Raw genomic sequence first — 17,623 nt, 5'->3', positions numbered from 1 at the left:
TTTCTCAGTGCCATGTCGGCCACAGTAGAAGGGAGAGGAAAAGAAATCTTGTGTGGGCGTCATTCCACAAACTCCATACAGTGCACAGGATAATTAGTGTGTCTGCCATACCGGCTGCTCTATAGTGGTTAATGGTCATTAAAAAGGCTCCTTTTTTTGCCATTTCTTAGCCATATTTTCGACAGTGTTGTGAAGACTTGGCATAAAGGTGTATCTCTACATGACCCACAGGTGGAGTTTGTTATTTGAGCTTATTTTGCTTTACCCTGAAGGGTCAAAGTTCATCATAAAAACATATCTTTGTCATTATTTGATGGCCACATATTAGCGTGTTTATGAAATTTGACACAAAGATGACTTTTCACGTACATCACTTAATTCCAATGTCAAACTTTTTCATTTCACCATTTTTAGCCATCTTTAAAGGTCAGATATGACCAAAAAAAAAATATATTTTTTCCCTACACATACAGTTAATTTCAACCGGTGTTAATGAAACTCAAATAGCTTCTACACCCTTCAGTTGCTTTTGAGTCTTGTGACTTATTTCAATATATAAGATGTCTTTGAAGGAAGACATATTGCAATGATTGGCGAATGTTGACTTTTTTTTGTACTGTCACTCTATAGGAATTACTAAGGGCCAACAGATTTAATAGTTCAGAAGCCAAGTCATTATAGACATGAAACGGGAGAATTCATATTTGATCGAGTAAACATCGAGTTTTGTATATCACATATCTGTATATTTTCTCAGTTATTTGCTTAAATTTACGTAAGTACCTCTGTAAAATGATCATGTATGTATGTTTTTAGTATTGATATTCAGAAGTATGTCATATCATATCACTCGTTCTTCGAGACTCGGAACCTGATAGAGAAAATGACGAATAGGGGGTAACTCGTGTAACCTGTACCTCAATTTAAATAGGTTTCAGTGTTCCTTCCTTAAAATATCGTGTATTCCTCATATATTCACTCTGTTTAATACATGTTTTTATTGTATTTTTTTGTTTTTTCTAAATTTTCTATATTTTATGTGGTGGGAAGGATCTGTTTAAGACTAGGTGGCTCATACGAAAACAATGTGTCAGTGTTTTGAGGACCGTCGCGAGCTGAAGATCGCGCCAGGTTTATACCTGACATTCGTCGAACTTACCCAGGTGTCTGGTGCTTGGCTGTACCCTCGTAGCTAGGTTGTATGTCAAGTAACATTGATTGAGGCTACAGTTCATTTATCTATTTATCTATTTGTTTAGGCCGCTGTTCAAGGCAATTGTCTAGTCATGGGCGAGGAAGGGAGGATGGTTGGTTGGTTAGGTTTTAGATCTATAAAGTACCAGGGTCGTTGGTGGGGTCGTTAAGGCCGCCAGCATCCAGCTAATACATCCACCAGCTGTGAGAAAGATCTTTAAACACCTTCGTCAGGTGTTAAAGATAATTCTAAAGCCACCTACAGTACTCTCTCCATGTATGTATGTACGGAATATCCATGGTGAATTATGGTGATACCTGCAGAGTCCCAACTTTTATTCAATTTTTTTTCGAAACAAGACATTAATTTTTTTTTCATTATTTACTGATATCATTGTAGTTTGTTGACATGAATGTATTAGCCTAGTCTGATGGAGACTTCTCGCTCGCTGTGTTACCACTTGCGAGCAGAATATACTAATTCTCTCTCTCTCTCTCTCTCTCTCTCTCTCTCTCTCTCGGTTGTACCCAGAAATTCTTTTCACGAGTTCCTGTAGCCCCAAGGCTGCGCTACGTCCTGCAGCAGGGCAATGGTCGACTCCTTTTGACGAGACTGTACTCTCTATGATACAGCCTCGCCAAAGACAACTTTTCACTCGTTACCGAGGTATAGTTAAGAACAGAAGACTGAGGCTTTCAGGGAATATCCTCGCTTGGCCCCCTCCTCTGTTCCTTCTTTTGGAAAATGAAAAACGAGAGGGGAGGATTTCCAGCCACCCGCCCCCTCCCCTTTTAGTCGCCTTCTACGACACATAGGGAGCACTTATCTTAGAAGTGTATTTACTATGATATATACTATGATAGAGAACATCTTTAGTGTGTTTGGAGCTAATGTGTATATGTTTGTTGCAGGACTGGAACCCACGCAGCCTCTCCACGTTCTCGACGTTTGGTGGTGGGCAGGGGTCTCCGCCCCTCATGGGCGTCAACGGCCACGCCAACGGCACCATCCACGCCAACGGCACCAGTGGCGTGGGCGGCGGCGGCGGTGGGGGCGGCGTATCGGTGCTGGTGACGCCGACGAAGACAAACGGCTCGGTGACGGTGAATGGGTCCACGCCTCCCGACCTGCTGGACAGCCCGGACGTGATCCCACACTACCACAAGCCCGCCCACACCCTCGGCCCGGAGATAGTGAGCCATGTGGCTAAACCCATAGGCATGCCGGTGGTGCCCCCTAGCGTGGAGGGGGTGCTGCGCCCCCGCCACACCCACAGCAAGTCGCTGGTCGGGGACGAGGCCCAGCCCCTGCCTGCCCCGAGACACGCACACTCCCGTTCCCTCGTCGACAACATGGACCTCCTGCCGCCCAGGTCTCCTGACGGGGTGAGTGCGATCCTCCACAGTTCCTTCCTTGATGGAAAAAGTATTTTTCCCTCATAACAGATTGACTGAAGCCTTCTTTCTTGTAAGAGTTCCTCCTCCTCATTTCATCATTGATAGCTCAGTAGATATATCTGATTTTCTATGTGGTAGATTGATAGTGGCTTTGGTGAAGGTGGTTTTTGTGGTCATTTTATGAGTGCCAGTGTGACACTCACGGCTGTGGTGGTTAACACCACAATGGTAGGTTCTTGCGGAAGCTGATGCTTATTGCATTTGCCAGGGTCATCAGTCCTTGTGCACGGCGGCACACGACCCTTTGAGTACGACGGCACGGCCCCATGAGCACGACGATACGACCCTATGAGTGCCACGTCGCCGCCCTTGAGCACAGCGGTACGACCCATTGAGTACGACTGTAAGACACTTATGCATTATGTCCTTGGCGTCAGGTCAGAGGCCGGTCCACCATACCATATGGTCTTACCGTCGCGCTCAAAGGATCGTATCGTCGTGTCCAAGGATGTCAAAGTTATTATTAAGTTTTTTTTTTTTTTTACCCTCAAGGGTCAGGTCAGGTCAGGTCAAAGGCCAGGCCGTCATACGTAAAGGTCACACCACTGTGCTTAAAAGGGATTTCGACATCACCCTTATCCAGTCTGGTGACTTCGCATGAAAACTAGACAACACTGCCACATCTGTAGCATTATGTTGCTTCAGTACACACTTCCCCTGACGCTCCACGTCACAACAGCGTACCCCCCCCTCGTAAGACAAGCTTCCTGAAGGCGATACGTCCGTAGTACATCATCCCATAATCCTGTCTCTACCGCCACACAAGCCATGAGCACTTTGGATTAAAAGCTGTTCGGTGGACATATTACCCCACCTCACCACACAAAACGCCATGCCGGGTCTGTCAGGAGTGTGTTGCGTCACATCTGGTCCCACACACACACATCAGTTTTAACTAAATGGTACACTGTGATATTACTGTCGTGTGATTCCCAGTGGCTAACAATGCATTGGCGAATGATTCGTCCCGCACATTTGAAAAGCGAGATTAATGGAGCTTTATAATCGTAATATCAGACTGAAACATGTGTGCAGAACAGTAACATGTTTTGACAGTTAACAATTTTCGTCGAAGCATAGCAAATAAGCGACGTGCTTGCGTGTGTGTGTGTGTGTGTGTGTGTGTGTGTGTGTGTGTGTGTGTAAATACATTTTTCACTCCAAAAATATGATAATAAACAGAACGACAAATCATTAGCAGAACCGTAACGTAAATTTTTCATTGCGTTTGATGTTTCCTTGTTTACTAATACCGTATATTGCCAGCTAGATTGTTCATTGTGACCATTAGTCGTTTGTGCACTTACGCCAGACCATTTTCTTAGAACTAATGCTCCATCAGTACCCCACACCGCCCCTGTGTACAAGACAGAACAGAAGCCTGAACCAGCGTGGGCGCCTGCCCTAGGCAAACACCTTCAACTGAAGCAACGTAAGATAGAACTTAGCACAGATGTGACACACTTGGTCACAGCTTGATGATATCAACAAGTGAAACAACATGAAATGTAACCTTGTGGGTGAGGCAACACGACTGAACCAAGCCAGTGAGGGAGCAGACGATGGTACGTAGCCAGTGAGGCAGCAGATGATGTTCGAGCTAGTAGGGCAACAGATGATGATCGAACCTAGCAACAGATGATGGAACCTAGCCAGTGAGGGAGCAGATGATTGTACGTAGCCAGTGAGGGAGCAGATGATGGTACGTAGCCAGTGAGGGAGCAGATGATGTTCGAGCGAGTGGGGCAACAGATGATGGAACCTAGCCAGTGGGGCAACAGATGATGGAACCTAGCCAGAGGGGCAACAGATGATGATCGAACCTAGCAACAGATGATGGAACCTAGCCACTAATCCCACCAGATGAGGCAAGAGATCCTGAAGCCTTGTCAGTAATATTATCATGTGAAGGACGTAAAAATCACTAAATTTCACATCCAGTCACGTAAAGCAGGGATAGTATTATTACATGTACCTTACTGACCACACTGAAGCGCACACACACACACACACACACACACACACACACACACACACACACACACACACACACACACCAACCACTGTCCATCACATCCGACACAGCGGTAATCAAAAACCTTTCGAAAGTGATCGTTTCTGGTCATCTCTGCTTCTTGTATCAAGTCCTCGTATGTTTAACGTTTTGCACACCTGCCGTACGTGTTTTGCTCAACCATATGGTCTTAGATTTATATCTGGAAGAACCAGCGTATTGGCTTCGTGGGAATCATCCACTGAGAGAGGCTCGAACTATCGACGTGTTTACAGCCGTCATCGTCACACACACTGCACCGTGTCTTTCGTCCTTGAGAGGTTGGGCATGGCTTTATGTCACTTGATTGTGGTGTTCAGCTTCGTACTCACAGTTAATGGTATGCTGAAAGGAAAGCTTGAGTTGCCTCTCACTCGTCTGGACTTGAATATCGATGAATGAAGTGAAATCAAACACTGAAGGATTGCACCCCACAGCAGACATTACAGTCTTCTGTGAGACCAGCTCCTCATGTATCTCTGTAGCCGCCTGGAGCCACGACGACGTGTACTGCGTTGCTGTATTCGCTTATTATTCAGAGATAATGAAACAGCTTAATAACAACAGACCCGGAGATATTATGCGCGAAGACTTGGTGATTTATCTTACATACCGGTAACGTCGGAGGGAAGTGAAGCATAGGATGGATGAAATAAAAGATCTAGAGGCAGCAGTGTAGACACTGAAGGCCCCAGGTTAGATCAGCCAACACCGGTGAAATGATATATTATGGACCAAGTAGGTGACACCTTAAGGTAATGAGGACGTGGTGTTGGTATACGTAAGTAGAGTGAGGAGTAAGGATTCGCCTGGGGTAAGCCTGGCATGGGTTCTTGTGAGTAACAGCTCGTCCCCGGGTGTGCCGTTACTGGCACAGATCGGATGGGTGTGACTGTGAGCGTTCTGGGCACTTGTAGGTGGATGTTTGTGTTGTGTAAGTTGTGAGGACGATTGTGTGTGTGTACCTGAGGAGAGCTTTAGTGGATAGATATATGTGTAGGCCGCGAAGATCGATAGATAGATGGATCGCTGTGTCAGAAGGGATGCCAGGGCACACCCAAGGGCTGCTGTGGGTTGTGAGAAACACCAAAGACGTCTTGAAAACTCATAATAGGACGAAGGTCAATAATTGTCCCATCCAGACGCATCATATATCCAACTTTACACTTAAAACACTTCTACTTAAATGCTTACATCCAGTGTCATGTGCTTCATAGACAGCCACTGTCACTTGGATGATAGTCACTGCATCTTCACCTGTATGACCTTCTCTCTATCCCTCCCAACAGGTGGCCATTACAGAGATAAACCTGTTCCTGGGCCCCGCCGACCGCCGCTTCGGGTTCTCGGTGGTGGGCGGCGTCGACGAAGGCTTCCCGCCAAGAATTGACGAGATCGCTAAAGGTAAGTACAGGAGAGGTTTCCCGCCCAAAGCGTTCACAGGCAACATGTGTTTCCAGTCTTATGTGTGTGTGTCTGTGCCAGACGCCATCTCTCTGGTGTACAGCCACGTCATTGACGCTGTAGCAAGGTTAGCCACGGCAGACTCCTGCCTCTCAACACTGAACATGAAATACACATTATTAAAACTGTCAGAAGATAAGTATGTGCGGTTCCATGAAGATGTGTTCGTGTGTAATATTGTTTATTGAGTCTTGTGCGTGAGGGCTACATTGTGCCAAGCGTCTCATCCTTATATTAATGAGTTCTCATTTGTTCACTGGAACGGACAGATGCAGAACACTGAACATGAGTCGTCCTGGGGCCGATCTTGGGGTTTGGATACTGTGTCTCGGAGTCAGACTCTGTCCCACTTGCCCGGGAGTACGGGTGTGGGGCTGGTGTGGGAGTATGGCCGACGGGCAGAGCTGGCGGGGACACGGGTGAGGGAGAAGGTAACAGAGGTCAGAGGTTACTCGTCACCTGAGGCAGGAGTAGCATGTGGGGTACAGGAGAGAGTACCTCTCACTTGCCTTTCAACACTCCTCTGCATCGAGTGTTTTAGACACTGTACACTTGTCTACCTTTAGTCTTATGATATTATTTCACTATTATATATATATATATATATATATATATATATATATATATATATATATATATATATATATATATATATATATATATATATAAAGTGGTCTCTGAAGGTGAGTGCCACCGAGGTCTTGGAGGAAGACTTCGTGTTTCCAAACCGCTGAGGGTCTGCTGTATCAGCAGTGTCACCATAGACCCAGTGAGACACACAACGTTCACATAGTAGACTGGGTGTATGTGTGTGTGTGTGTGTGTGTGTCGTCACATCAGTAAGATATTCATTTCACTAACGTTACAGCTCCAGGTCTATCACCAATGAGAATTCTTGTGAAGGAAACGACAGCGAGCGACGCCTGTGTTTTGGTGGTCCAGACAGAAGTTTAGACTCACCTGGTGAGGGTTTTGTCCACGCTCGGCCATGTGAGCGGGTTTCCTCCCGCTTCGTAGCCGCAGTGACCAGTGATGTGGGATCTGGCACGGACTCCACACTACTAATGTAAATTCCAGACTAAAACGAAACGGGGAAATATGGTAATCAGGGGATGATGGTTTGTTTGTGAAGGTCGTTATGGTGTTTATATCATTGGTGTAATTAATGCTGGAATACTATATGTAGGTAAACCTGCTTGTGTGATGAAACATTTTTTATTGTAGGTTATACTGTAGTTATTGTTGTTAAGAACATATGCCTATCTGTTTATCTATCTATCTATGTATCTATTTATATATATATATATATATATATATATATATATATATATATATATATATATATATATATATAGAGAGAGAGAGAGAGAGAGAGAGAGAGAGAGAGAGAGAGAGAGAGAGAGAGAGAGAGAGATTAGAATTACCTTTACAGAGGTAAGAGTGAGAGGAGAGTACTTCGTAATTTACACTAGGGTAACGTGGTGTCAGTTGTGGATTCATGACCAGTGTGGATTTCAGTCTTGGTGGAGAATTTTACCTGATGTGGACATTCGTCTGGCATAGCTCACCATATGGTATAGGTCCCGAGATAGGATCCTGTGATGGTGTGGATTCCAGATGCTGTAGTTCCTTAGCTGGCGTGGATCCCTTAGATGGTGTGGATCCTCTTCTGATGTGGATCCCAAGTCGGAGTGGATCTTCAGGTGGTTGCGGGTCCCCAGATTGAGTGGATCGTCAGCTGTTTGTTGAACCCTAGTTAGGTAAGGTCTCCAGATAATGCTGTTCCTGGAACTCTTGTGGATCCTGCGTTGGCTTGGGTTCCCTCGTCGTGTGAACCCTCACCAGGTATGGATCCCTCAGGTAGCTTGACCCCCTTGAATACTGGCGCTCAGGTGGGTGTGAGGGAAACGTGTCACCAGTGGTCACCAGCGATGCCAGCGCCGTGGTCCAGCTGGTTCTGATATGACGCAGGCTAACCCCGCGACCAGGCTGGTTGATAAGGTGAACAACAGACCCCTAGTCGCTGTGTTACCCGTCGTTACGCAAGTGTAACAGTTGGGTCGCTGGGGAGGAGAGAGAGAGAGAGAGAGAAAGAGAGAGAGAGAGAGAGAGAGAGAGAGAGAGAGAGAGAGCTGTGCCATCCCACGAGCCTCATGCGCGGGAACGTATTTTCGAAAGTAATTTGGAAGTTATCTTTCTGCTCTTCAGTTTAACCTGATTCCTTTCAGAGAGCCGTTGGCGAGACAGATTAACATCCTAAACTGCGCCGATAACAGGTAAACATCTGTAACGTCACCACTGTTAACAGATTAACATATGTAACGTCACCGCCGTTGATAGATTGACATATGTGACGTCACCGCCGTTAACAGATTAATGTATGTGACGTCACCGCCGTTGACAGATTAACATATGTAACGTCAGTGATAACAGATTAACATCTGCAACGGTGCCGTTAACCGACTAATGTCTGTAACGTCACGGTTAAGAAATCAACATATGTAATATCACTGTTACCAGGTAAACATCTGTAACGTTACCACCGTTAACACTAACATCTGTAACGTCATCGTTAACTGGTTAATGTACGCAACATCGCCTTTAACTTCCACAACTCACAGGTCAACTTTACCTACGCAGACTGGCATGAATTCTTCTCTTGTGCCTCCCAGGTGTGTGTGTGTGTGTGTGTGTGTGTGTGTGTGTGTGTGTGTGTGTGTGTGTGTGTGTGTCTGTATTACTGTATGGATATGATTAATTTCGTATATAGTTGTCCTTTCACGTGAGTATACCAAAATATCCACATCGTGGTCGAAGTGTAAAAGCGACGCTTCGGGACGTTATGTTTGGGCGTTCGTCGACTCGAAGTGGGAGCGATACCCTAGGTAGTCTGATGTCTCCATCTGGCCGAGTTTACAAGCATCACTCAATGTTGGGTCATGTCGTGTCGTACTTGAGGGAGCTGCGACGAGCGGGGATTCTGCCGTCGTGATGGTCAATGAACGACTCTCGTTCTTCGGGTGTTGGCTACGACGTGGCTTTGTGATTCTGGCGCTTCCTGTGAGGACAGCGCCTGTACGTTTTCCTCATGTCATTATCGAGACGTTCATTGAGGAGTTCGTCACCCTCACTGACAGAACTGTTGCTGAACATGGTCTAATCGAGTTCACATAATCTCTGGGCGTTCTGTGAGGTCTTTCTTTCGTTGGTAGAATGCGCTCCTGAATTCTCAAGGCGATAAATGAACTCCCTCAGGGCGTTATTTGGGTTCTCATTCTCGAGGTTTTAAACTGAGTATTTATTTAATTGGCGTGAACTGAACTCTTGAACCCCAAACGCTTAACTGAAATCATTCATTACGTCTTCACTGAAAACTTCAGCATTTAAGACATGAGCTAAGCTTTTCGACTGAGCACCTTCTCTTTTGGCTTGAATTAAGTATAGTAAGTAAAAGAAAAATAGTAAGTTCTTTCCTTTCATGGGATTGACTAGGTCCTCACTCCTAGCATCATTGTGCTGCTCCTCCTGAGCATCTCGTGGGCGGCGACTGACCTCTGATCTGAAACACATCAGCACAGGCGGTAACTTCTCGTGTAGCAGGGCGGTGAGGCACAACCTGACCAGCCATGATGAGGGAGGGAACTCCCGTCAAGTTACAGAGGTCTGTGCGTGAGGGGCTCCTGGACCACCACACACACGTGCATTCGTCTGGTATTCATGCTGCTGCTGCTGCCTTCCATCTGGTACTGTTGTGTATCTGTTGATTGTATTTGTTATTCCTGTTGTTGCTCTCTTAGCTCTCCTGTTGCTCCTGGGTCACGATTGTTTCTGTGTATTACCAGCTGCTGCTGCCTCCGCCGCCGGCATCGTCAACCGTGCAAGTGCTTCGCATTGACATCTGTATGGTATATTTTTTGCTGCCTCACTTTACTCTCAAACCTGATATCTGTCATTTCTACACACACACACACACACACACACACACACACACACACACACCTGTTACTTCCTCAGAACTATTTCTGCTACACGTCTGTTTCTTTCGCACACCTGACCTGCTCCTGCCTCGTTCTTACTAGTTCCTGTAACACCTCTTGGTGCTTGACAACCTGCTGTTTCACACAGGAACACATGATCCAGAAGTTGCTTGTGATCTGACTTATATTTCTCTCTTGTCTCCCCTGATGATGCGATTATTACACGAAAGTGCACTTGGGAACTTATCGTGTTTCATTTTCCCCGTGGACTCATAGGAATATATATATTCCTATAGAACAGCTCGGCAGATGATCGTACGATGCGGAACGTAACTGTGGGAGGTGGGTAGGTGAGTCTCGAAAACTGTCGTGTGGTAGACGTAAAGTAAGTATCAAGGAACTCTGAACACTGAGCCCACTCATAGAATTGTCGTAAGGTGAAGCTTTGTTTTGCCCCGGTACAGATAACTCGTGAAGATAAAAAAAAAAAATCTCTTATTCTACCTTATGAAAGTAAGTCCCAGAAATGATCTTCTGAGTTTTATAAGGAAATGGAAAGCTAATTAGGCAACCAGCAGACTCTCTCTCTCTCTCTCTCTCTCTCTCTCTCTCTCTCTCTCTCTCTCTCTCTCTCTCTCTCTCTCTCTCTCTCTCTCTCTCCCATAATAACATAGAGACAGCTGATGGTGAGGTTAGCAGCGTCTTGTAAACCAACTGGTGACTTGCCCTCCGTCTGAATGGCTCGACGCACACCAGCACCGACTGTGTGTGTGTGTGTGTGTGTGTGTGTGTGTGTGTTTTCGCTTGTTCAGGCGGGTCGCGTCGGGTCACGAGGGGCGAGGAAGGAGGTCACGGCTGTTCGAATTTCAGCGCCACGGGTTGTGAGTGGGTGGTTGATGGAGGACGCGGGATATAACAAGGTGGTGCTTTATCTTCTTCTTCCCCCCATACCATCTGCGTGTTTATCCTCCCAGCTTTTCCAGTGCTGGGAAAAATGGGGGCATTCTGAGTGCTGAGAACAGGGGGGGTGTTCAGAGTGCTGAGAACAAGGGGGTACTCAGAGTGCTGAGAACAAGTGTATCCTGAGTGCTGAGAACAAGGGGGTACTCAGAGTGCTAGGAACAAGTGTATCCTGAGTGCTGAGAACAAGGGGGTACTCAGAGTGCTAGGAACAAGTGTTTCCTGAGTGCTGAGAGGAAGGGGGTACTCAGAGTGCTGAGAACAAGTGTATCCTGAGTGCTGAGAGGAAGGGGGTACTCAGAGTGCTGAGAACAAGTGTATCCTGAGTGCTGAGAAGAAGGACACATGTAAACAAAAACTTCTAAATCATGTTACTGTCTTGCTATGAGTCGTGCAGGTTACATGACATTAGTGAGTTATGAAGTTTGATGTCAGATGTAATAATAATGATGATAATGATCATAATAATTAGTGTAAGGACTAAGTTTACTCAGCTTTCGCTTGATATGCGGTCTGGAAAGATTGCTTTTGACTGGAACGACACATCGCTGTCTATAGCATGAGTGTAGCGATTTCTCAATCCAGAATACAAGTGAATACAAAATACGAAACAAGTCAAACAACAACAACACCATTAGTCCTAACGAGGCTGTTTGTGGTTGTGGAAGAGAACAGAAACTCATGGATTAGTGTAGTAGGAGTAGAAAGACAAGATTATACAAAGAGAAAAACCTGTCAACTTTTCGTATAGCTAAGGTGTAGATAATGTCAGTCGTGCATTTGAAGTGAACTATTTATCTAGTTAGTGCTTAGATGTAGCTATCTTGTTGATGCCATATGATGTCTAACTTCATGTGAAGAAATTTGTCAGAAAGAATGATCTAGAATCTTTATCTCGCTTCACTTAACTGATGAGATTTTTGGTGCAAGTCTATACCTGGGACCGTGCATATCAGTGATGCCAGAGGCAATATATAACTCAGTATTGTTGACACAGCCTCCCGTCAGGAAGAAAGTCCCCTTCCTCGAACTGTTTGGTTTGTCCATATTACAATGGATGTCCCTAAGCAGACTATACAGTGTTACAACCCCTGGTTCTGCACGGTGTGAACCGATCAAGTTCTTATGGAATCAAGTTCCTTATTCAATATCTTTTTGATTATAGAAGTACAAGTTTGAGAGAGAAAAATTGATGATATTCATGTCAGATCTAGTGCATGTCCACGAGTGACCTGGCGCCTAGGATGATGGGCAGACAGATGCTGTCATAAGATGCGTCTCAGTGTGAGATGTTTATGTTGTATCATCTGTGATATACACCAGCCTCGTCTTCTTCCTCTTCACATGTTACTTACTCGGTTAGCGCAACCCGTCCGTCCTTGCCTTATATTTTTTTGCATCGTGTGAAACACCTGAGACAGGATTGTTATTATGCACAGTTTATCAGAATTGGAGACGTGTGTTGAGGAGAGTTTGTTAGATATATATGGATACGAAATGATCAGTGTGGCAGGATAGTTACCATGTGTTTTTATCTGGACTCTGAGTGGAACGCCTGGTAACACGTCTGCAAGTGAGAATGATTCCATGTTGAACTGATCGATGTACAAATCTGGAAATGCCAGTAAATTGCAGATCTGTCACACGTGGAATGAGAGGAAGTGGTGTAGACATCGAGTGCACGAAACTGACCAGCGCCTCATCTGCAAATTTCTGAAACATTATTTGGACCCGTCCAGAGCGAGAACTGTGTAACTCATTCTATTGGTTCCAGTGTAAATAGTCACTGCCGATGTGTACCTTACCTTTGTATAACATTACTGTCGGTATACATTATCATTGATGAATGTTGAATGTTCTCCTGGGGAACCATTGATTGATATTTTGCCGCCAAAAGCGGCTGTTTGATCGAGCGCTCCTTCACCCTACCCTGTGGACGGTGGCTCAAACGTGCACGTAAGGTCCAGGGACTGGTCCCACTCTGATTGAAAACCACCACTGGCCACACTGCAAGAAAAGTATGAGCGTGGTCTGGGCAACGCAGTGAAGCACTAGGCCATGCACTTGGTCAGTGTGGTCCACACCAGTGGCAGAACACTGGTGAACTACACGTCATCAAGAAGGATAACAAGAACCATTACGCCCAGGCTGGTGGCGCGTTCACCTTCTGCTTCGTCCGATGTTTGTTTACGTTACGATGTGAGGGAATGGCTGATGTTTTCTTTTAAGACAAGGAATGTTATCTGGAAGTGATTACCTGTTTATATATATATATATATATATATATATATATATATATATATATATATATATATATATATATATATATATATAGTTTTTTTTATACTAGGTCGCTGTTTCTCGCGTTAGCGAGGCAGAGCCAGGATCAGACGAAGAAAGGCCGCTTTTGCCAACATCCATTTTATAGCTTTCATGTACAATGCACCGAAACTTCACACACACACACACACACACACACACACACACATCGCTTTGACTGTTTTTGTCCAGTGCATCAGAAAAATTGTGTTCGTGGTGTCTGAAGTGACCTCTCCCCCCCCACTCGCAAGAGCCTAATTGCTTTTCTTGATTTAGAACTGGTGTTCCCCTGAAGGACTGACATCGCACGTTCTCTTCTTTGTTGTGGCGTATCTTGGCTCTGTATTACGACTCTGACATGTTTCGGCGAAGCAATCCTGCGTCTTGGGGTCGTAAACTTAGTTTATTTCGGAGTGTTCCAGGCGTGCGTGTATTGCAGACTCGATGTTGTGAGTCGCCTGTGTTACGTGATGATCGTCTGAAGTGCAGATTAGGCATCTTGGAATGTAAGTTCAGTATTTCCTTACGTATTTCATGGTGGAAATAAGTTCAGAGGGAACTGGTGAGTCTTTCAGCCTTCTTCATCCGTGTGTGATCATGTACGACCTTACGTTCTCCACTCTTGACTGGAGCCTCAACGTTGGAAGGCTCTTATCATTCGTGGTTATCTGGTTGCCTGTTCGTGGTGAGTGGTGTTCCCAGCTACCTGAAGGCTGGAACGTATGAAAGTTTTGAATGAATCGGTCGAAGTTTTGTGGAATGCTTGTTACAACGCCTTGAATAGTTGTCTGAACAATCGATTGCATTTACGTCATATTTCAGTTGCTTCCGTGCTTAACTGGATTTACACTCAGGTTCAGTGAAAGGATACGACCCGACTTCTCTTGGTCAGGGTCTGGGCGGTTGACCTATGCCTCAAGACCGGCCGAATTTACTGTGGACACCAGCCTGTCCTGTAGACTGATGCAAAAGAGGATCCAGAGTGCATAAGTTGACCAGAAACGGGGCCTCAGTGACTGAGTTACATTACAAATTACTTGAGGAAGAATAACTTTCATTTGTGGCCTTCACTGCTTTCGTCGGGAGGTCATGATATATCTTCTGTGACGGTCCACCGCTCCCTCTCCAGCAGGAGAAACTGGCAGGAGAGTTAGTAAGGTACCACTTGCGCTATGGACTTATTTAGTCTCTCTCTCTCTCTCTCTCTCTCTCTCTCTCTCTCTCTCTCTCTCTCTCTCTCTCTCTCTCTCTCTGATGAAGCGTTTGACTTTGCCTACCTTCCTGCCAAGTGTTAAAGTACCGAGGCATTTACTGAAAAAGTTGACATGTAAATTCAACTGTAAATGAAGGAAGCTTATAACCTGTGGTACATATGGATTATATAAGCAACCACACGGGTTGTAAATGCCATAATGATTCATCCTGTGTAAGTTAGCATTGGAATAGGGCTCTTCCAGATGCTGTCCTCTTCCCTACTTACCATTGTAGCCAGATTTACTCTACTCTTTGAGGAACGCAACCCTTCCGTATGATGGGCTCGAGGGACAGGACGAACGTCACACCATCATATATGAGAGTCGTATAGTCGTGCTCAAGGGGTTAAGGGAGACTCCCTAGAGGACTCTGGGGAATCAATGGACGTGCTACTAAAGGTGGAGGAGCGTGCGGGGAGTGAGGGGGTGTGCTGGAACGTGGAGATGTGTGGGCTTCTGTGATGCGTAGTAGTGATAATTGCTGGAATATACGGTAATGGGAGTTACTGGAAATTGCGGTGGTAGGGGGTTAGTGGTACATGCGGTAGTAAAAGTTGCTGCACTATATGCTGGAACATATTGTAGTAGGAGTTACCAGAACATGTAGTAATGGGAGTTGCTGGAACGTGTGGTAATGGGAGTTACCAGAACATGTGGTGGTGGGTGTTGCTGGAACATGTGGTGGTGGGAGTTGCTGGAACGTGTGGTAATGGGAGTTACCAGAACATGTGGTGGTGGGTGTTGCTGGAACATGTGGTGGTGGGAGTTGCTAGAACATGTGGTGGTGGGAGTTGCTAGAACGTGTGGTACTGAGAGTTGCTGGACGGTGTGGCAGTGGGAGTTGCTGGAACATACGGTATTAGGAGTCGCTAGCAGATGTGGTAGTGATAACTTCTGGAACCCGTGGTTTTGTTAATAAGCTTGGTGTTAGCTGCTGGAACATGTGGTTTTGTTAACTGCTGGAACATGTAGCGTTAGCTGCTGGAACATATGGTTTTGTTAACTGCTGAAACATATAGTGTTAGCTGCTGGAACATGTGGTGTTAGCTGCTGGAACATGTGGTGTTAGCTGCTGGAACATGTGGTGTTAGCTGCTGGAACATGTGGTTTTGTTAACTGCTGGAACATGTAGCGTTAGCTGCTGGAACATATGGTTTTGTTAACTGCTGAAACATATAGTGTTAGCTGCTGGAACATGTGGTGTTAGCTGCTGGAACATGTGGTGTTAGCTGCTGGAACATGTGATGTTAGCTGCTGGAACATATGGTGTTAGCTGCTGGAACATATGGTGTTAGCTGCTGGAACATGTGGTGTTAGCTGCTGGAACATGTGGTGTTAGCTGTTGGAACATGTGGTGTTAGCTGCTGGAACATGTGGTGTTAGCTGCTGGAACATGTGGTGTTAGCTGCTGGAACATGTGGTGTTAGCTGCTGGAACATGTGATGTTAGCTGCTGGAACATATGGTGTTAGCTGCTGGAACATATGGTGTTAGCTGCTGGAACATGTGGTGTTAGCTGCTGGAACATGTGGTGTTAGCTGCTGGAACATGTGGTGTTAGCTGCTGGAACATGTGATGTTAGCTGCTGGAACATGTGGTGTTGGCTGCTGGAACATGTGGTGTTAGCTGCTGGAACATGTGATGTTAGCTGCTGGAACATGTGGTGTTAGCTGCTGGAACATGTGATGTTAGCTGCTGGAACATGTGATGTTAGCTGCTGGAACATGTGGTGTTAGCTGCTGGAACATATGGTGTTAGCTGCTGGAACATGTGATGTTAGCTGCTGGAACATGTGGTGTTAGCTGCTGGAACATATGGTGTTAGCTGCTGGAACATGTGGTGTTAGCTGCTGGAACGTGTGGTTTTGTTAACTGCTGGAGCATGTGGTGTTGGGTGCTGGAACATGTGGTGTTAGCTGCTGGAACATATGGTGTTAGCTGCTGGAACATGTGGTGTTAGCTGCTGGAACATGTGATGTTAGCTGCTGGAACACGTGGTGTTGGGTGCTGGAACATGTGGTGTTAGCTGCTGGAACATATGGTGTTAGCTGCTGGAACACGTGGTGTTAGCTGCTGGAACATGTGATGTTAGCTGCTGGAACATGTGATGTTAGCTGCTGGAACATGTGGTGTTGGCTGCTGGAACACGTGGTGTTAGCTGCTGGAACATGTGGTGTTGGCTGCTGGAACATGTGATGTTAGCTGCTGGAACATGTGGTGTTAGCTGCTGGAACATATGGTGTTAGCTGCTGGAACATGTGGTGTTAGCTGCTGGAACGTGTGGTTTTGTTAACTGCTGGAGCATGTGGTGTTGGGTGCTGGAACATGTGGTGTTAGCTGCTGGAACATATGGTGTTAGCTGCTGGAACATGTGGTGTTAGCTGCTGGAACATGTGATGTTAGCTGCTGGAACACGTGGTGTTGGGTGCTGGAACATGTGGTGTTAGCTGCTGGAACATATGGTGTTAGCTGCTGGAACACGTGGTGTTAGCTGCTGGAACATGTGATGTTAGCTGCTGGAACATGTGATGTTAGCTGCTGGAACATGTGGTGTTGGCTGCTGGAACACGTGGTGTTAGCTGCTGGAACATGTGGTGTTGGCTGCTGGAACATGTGATGTTAGCTGCTGGAACATGTGGTGTTGGCTGCTGGAACACGTGGTGTTAGCTGCTGGAACATGTGATGTTAGCTGCTGGAACATGTGGTGTTGGCTGCTGGAACATGTGGTGTTAGCTGCTGGAACGTGTAAGATCTTCTGGAAGTCTCAAATGTTAAGTTGGAGAAAACGTTAGGAAATTTGATTCACGTCATGGCCATATCTATCACGTAGCTCTGAAAAATAGATGTCGTCACACACACACACACACACACACACACACACACATCAGCAAGTGTCGCCACGCTTACCCATCAGTACTACCAACGCCAGCACCACGCCTACACGTCA

At 45.8% G+C, this 17,623-nt stretch overlaps 1 protein-coding gene across 1 annotated transcript in view; it reads left to right on the top strand.

Annotated features, from left to right (window-relative positions):
- The window catches only part of sdt (MAGUK p55 family member stardust), a 963,188-nt gene that overhangs the window by 169,943 nt on the left and 775,622 nt on the right, over positions 1-17,623 (top strand). Inside the window, 2 exon segments of the mRNA XM_071665600.1 lie at positions 2,107-2,580; positions 5,995-6,109. Coding sequence (XP_071521701.1) covers positions 2,107-2,580; positions 5,995-6,109 — 589 coding nt within the window.

The sequence above is a fragment of the Panulirus ornatus genome, chromosome 10, assembly GCF_036320965.1.
Source record: "Panulirus ornatus isolate Po-2019 chromosome 10, ASM3632096v1, whole genome shotgun sequence".
NCBI lineage: Eukaryota > Metazoa > Arthropoda > Malacostraca > Decapoda > Palinuridae > Panulirus > Panulirus ornatus.
The sequence above is the reverse complement of the archived record's forward strand: the minus strand, read 5'-3'. Positions and strand labels throughout refer to the sequence as shown.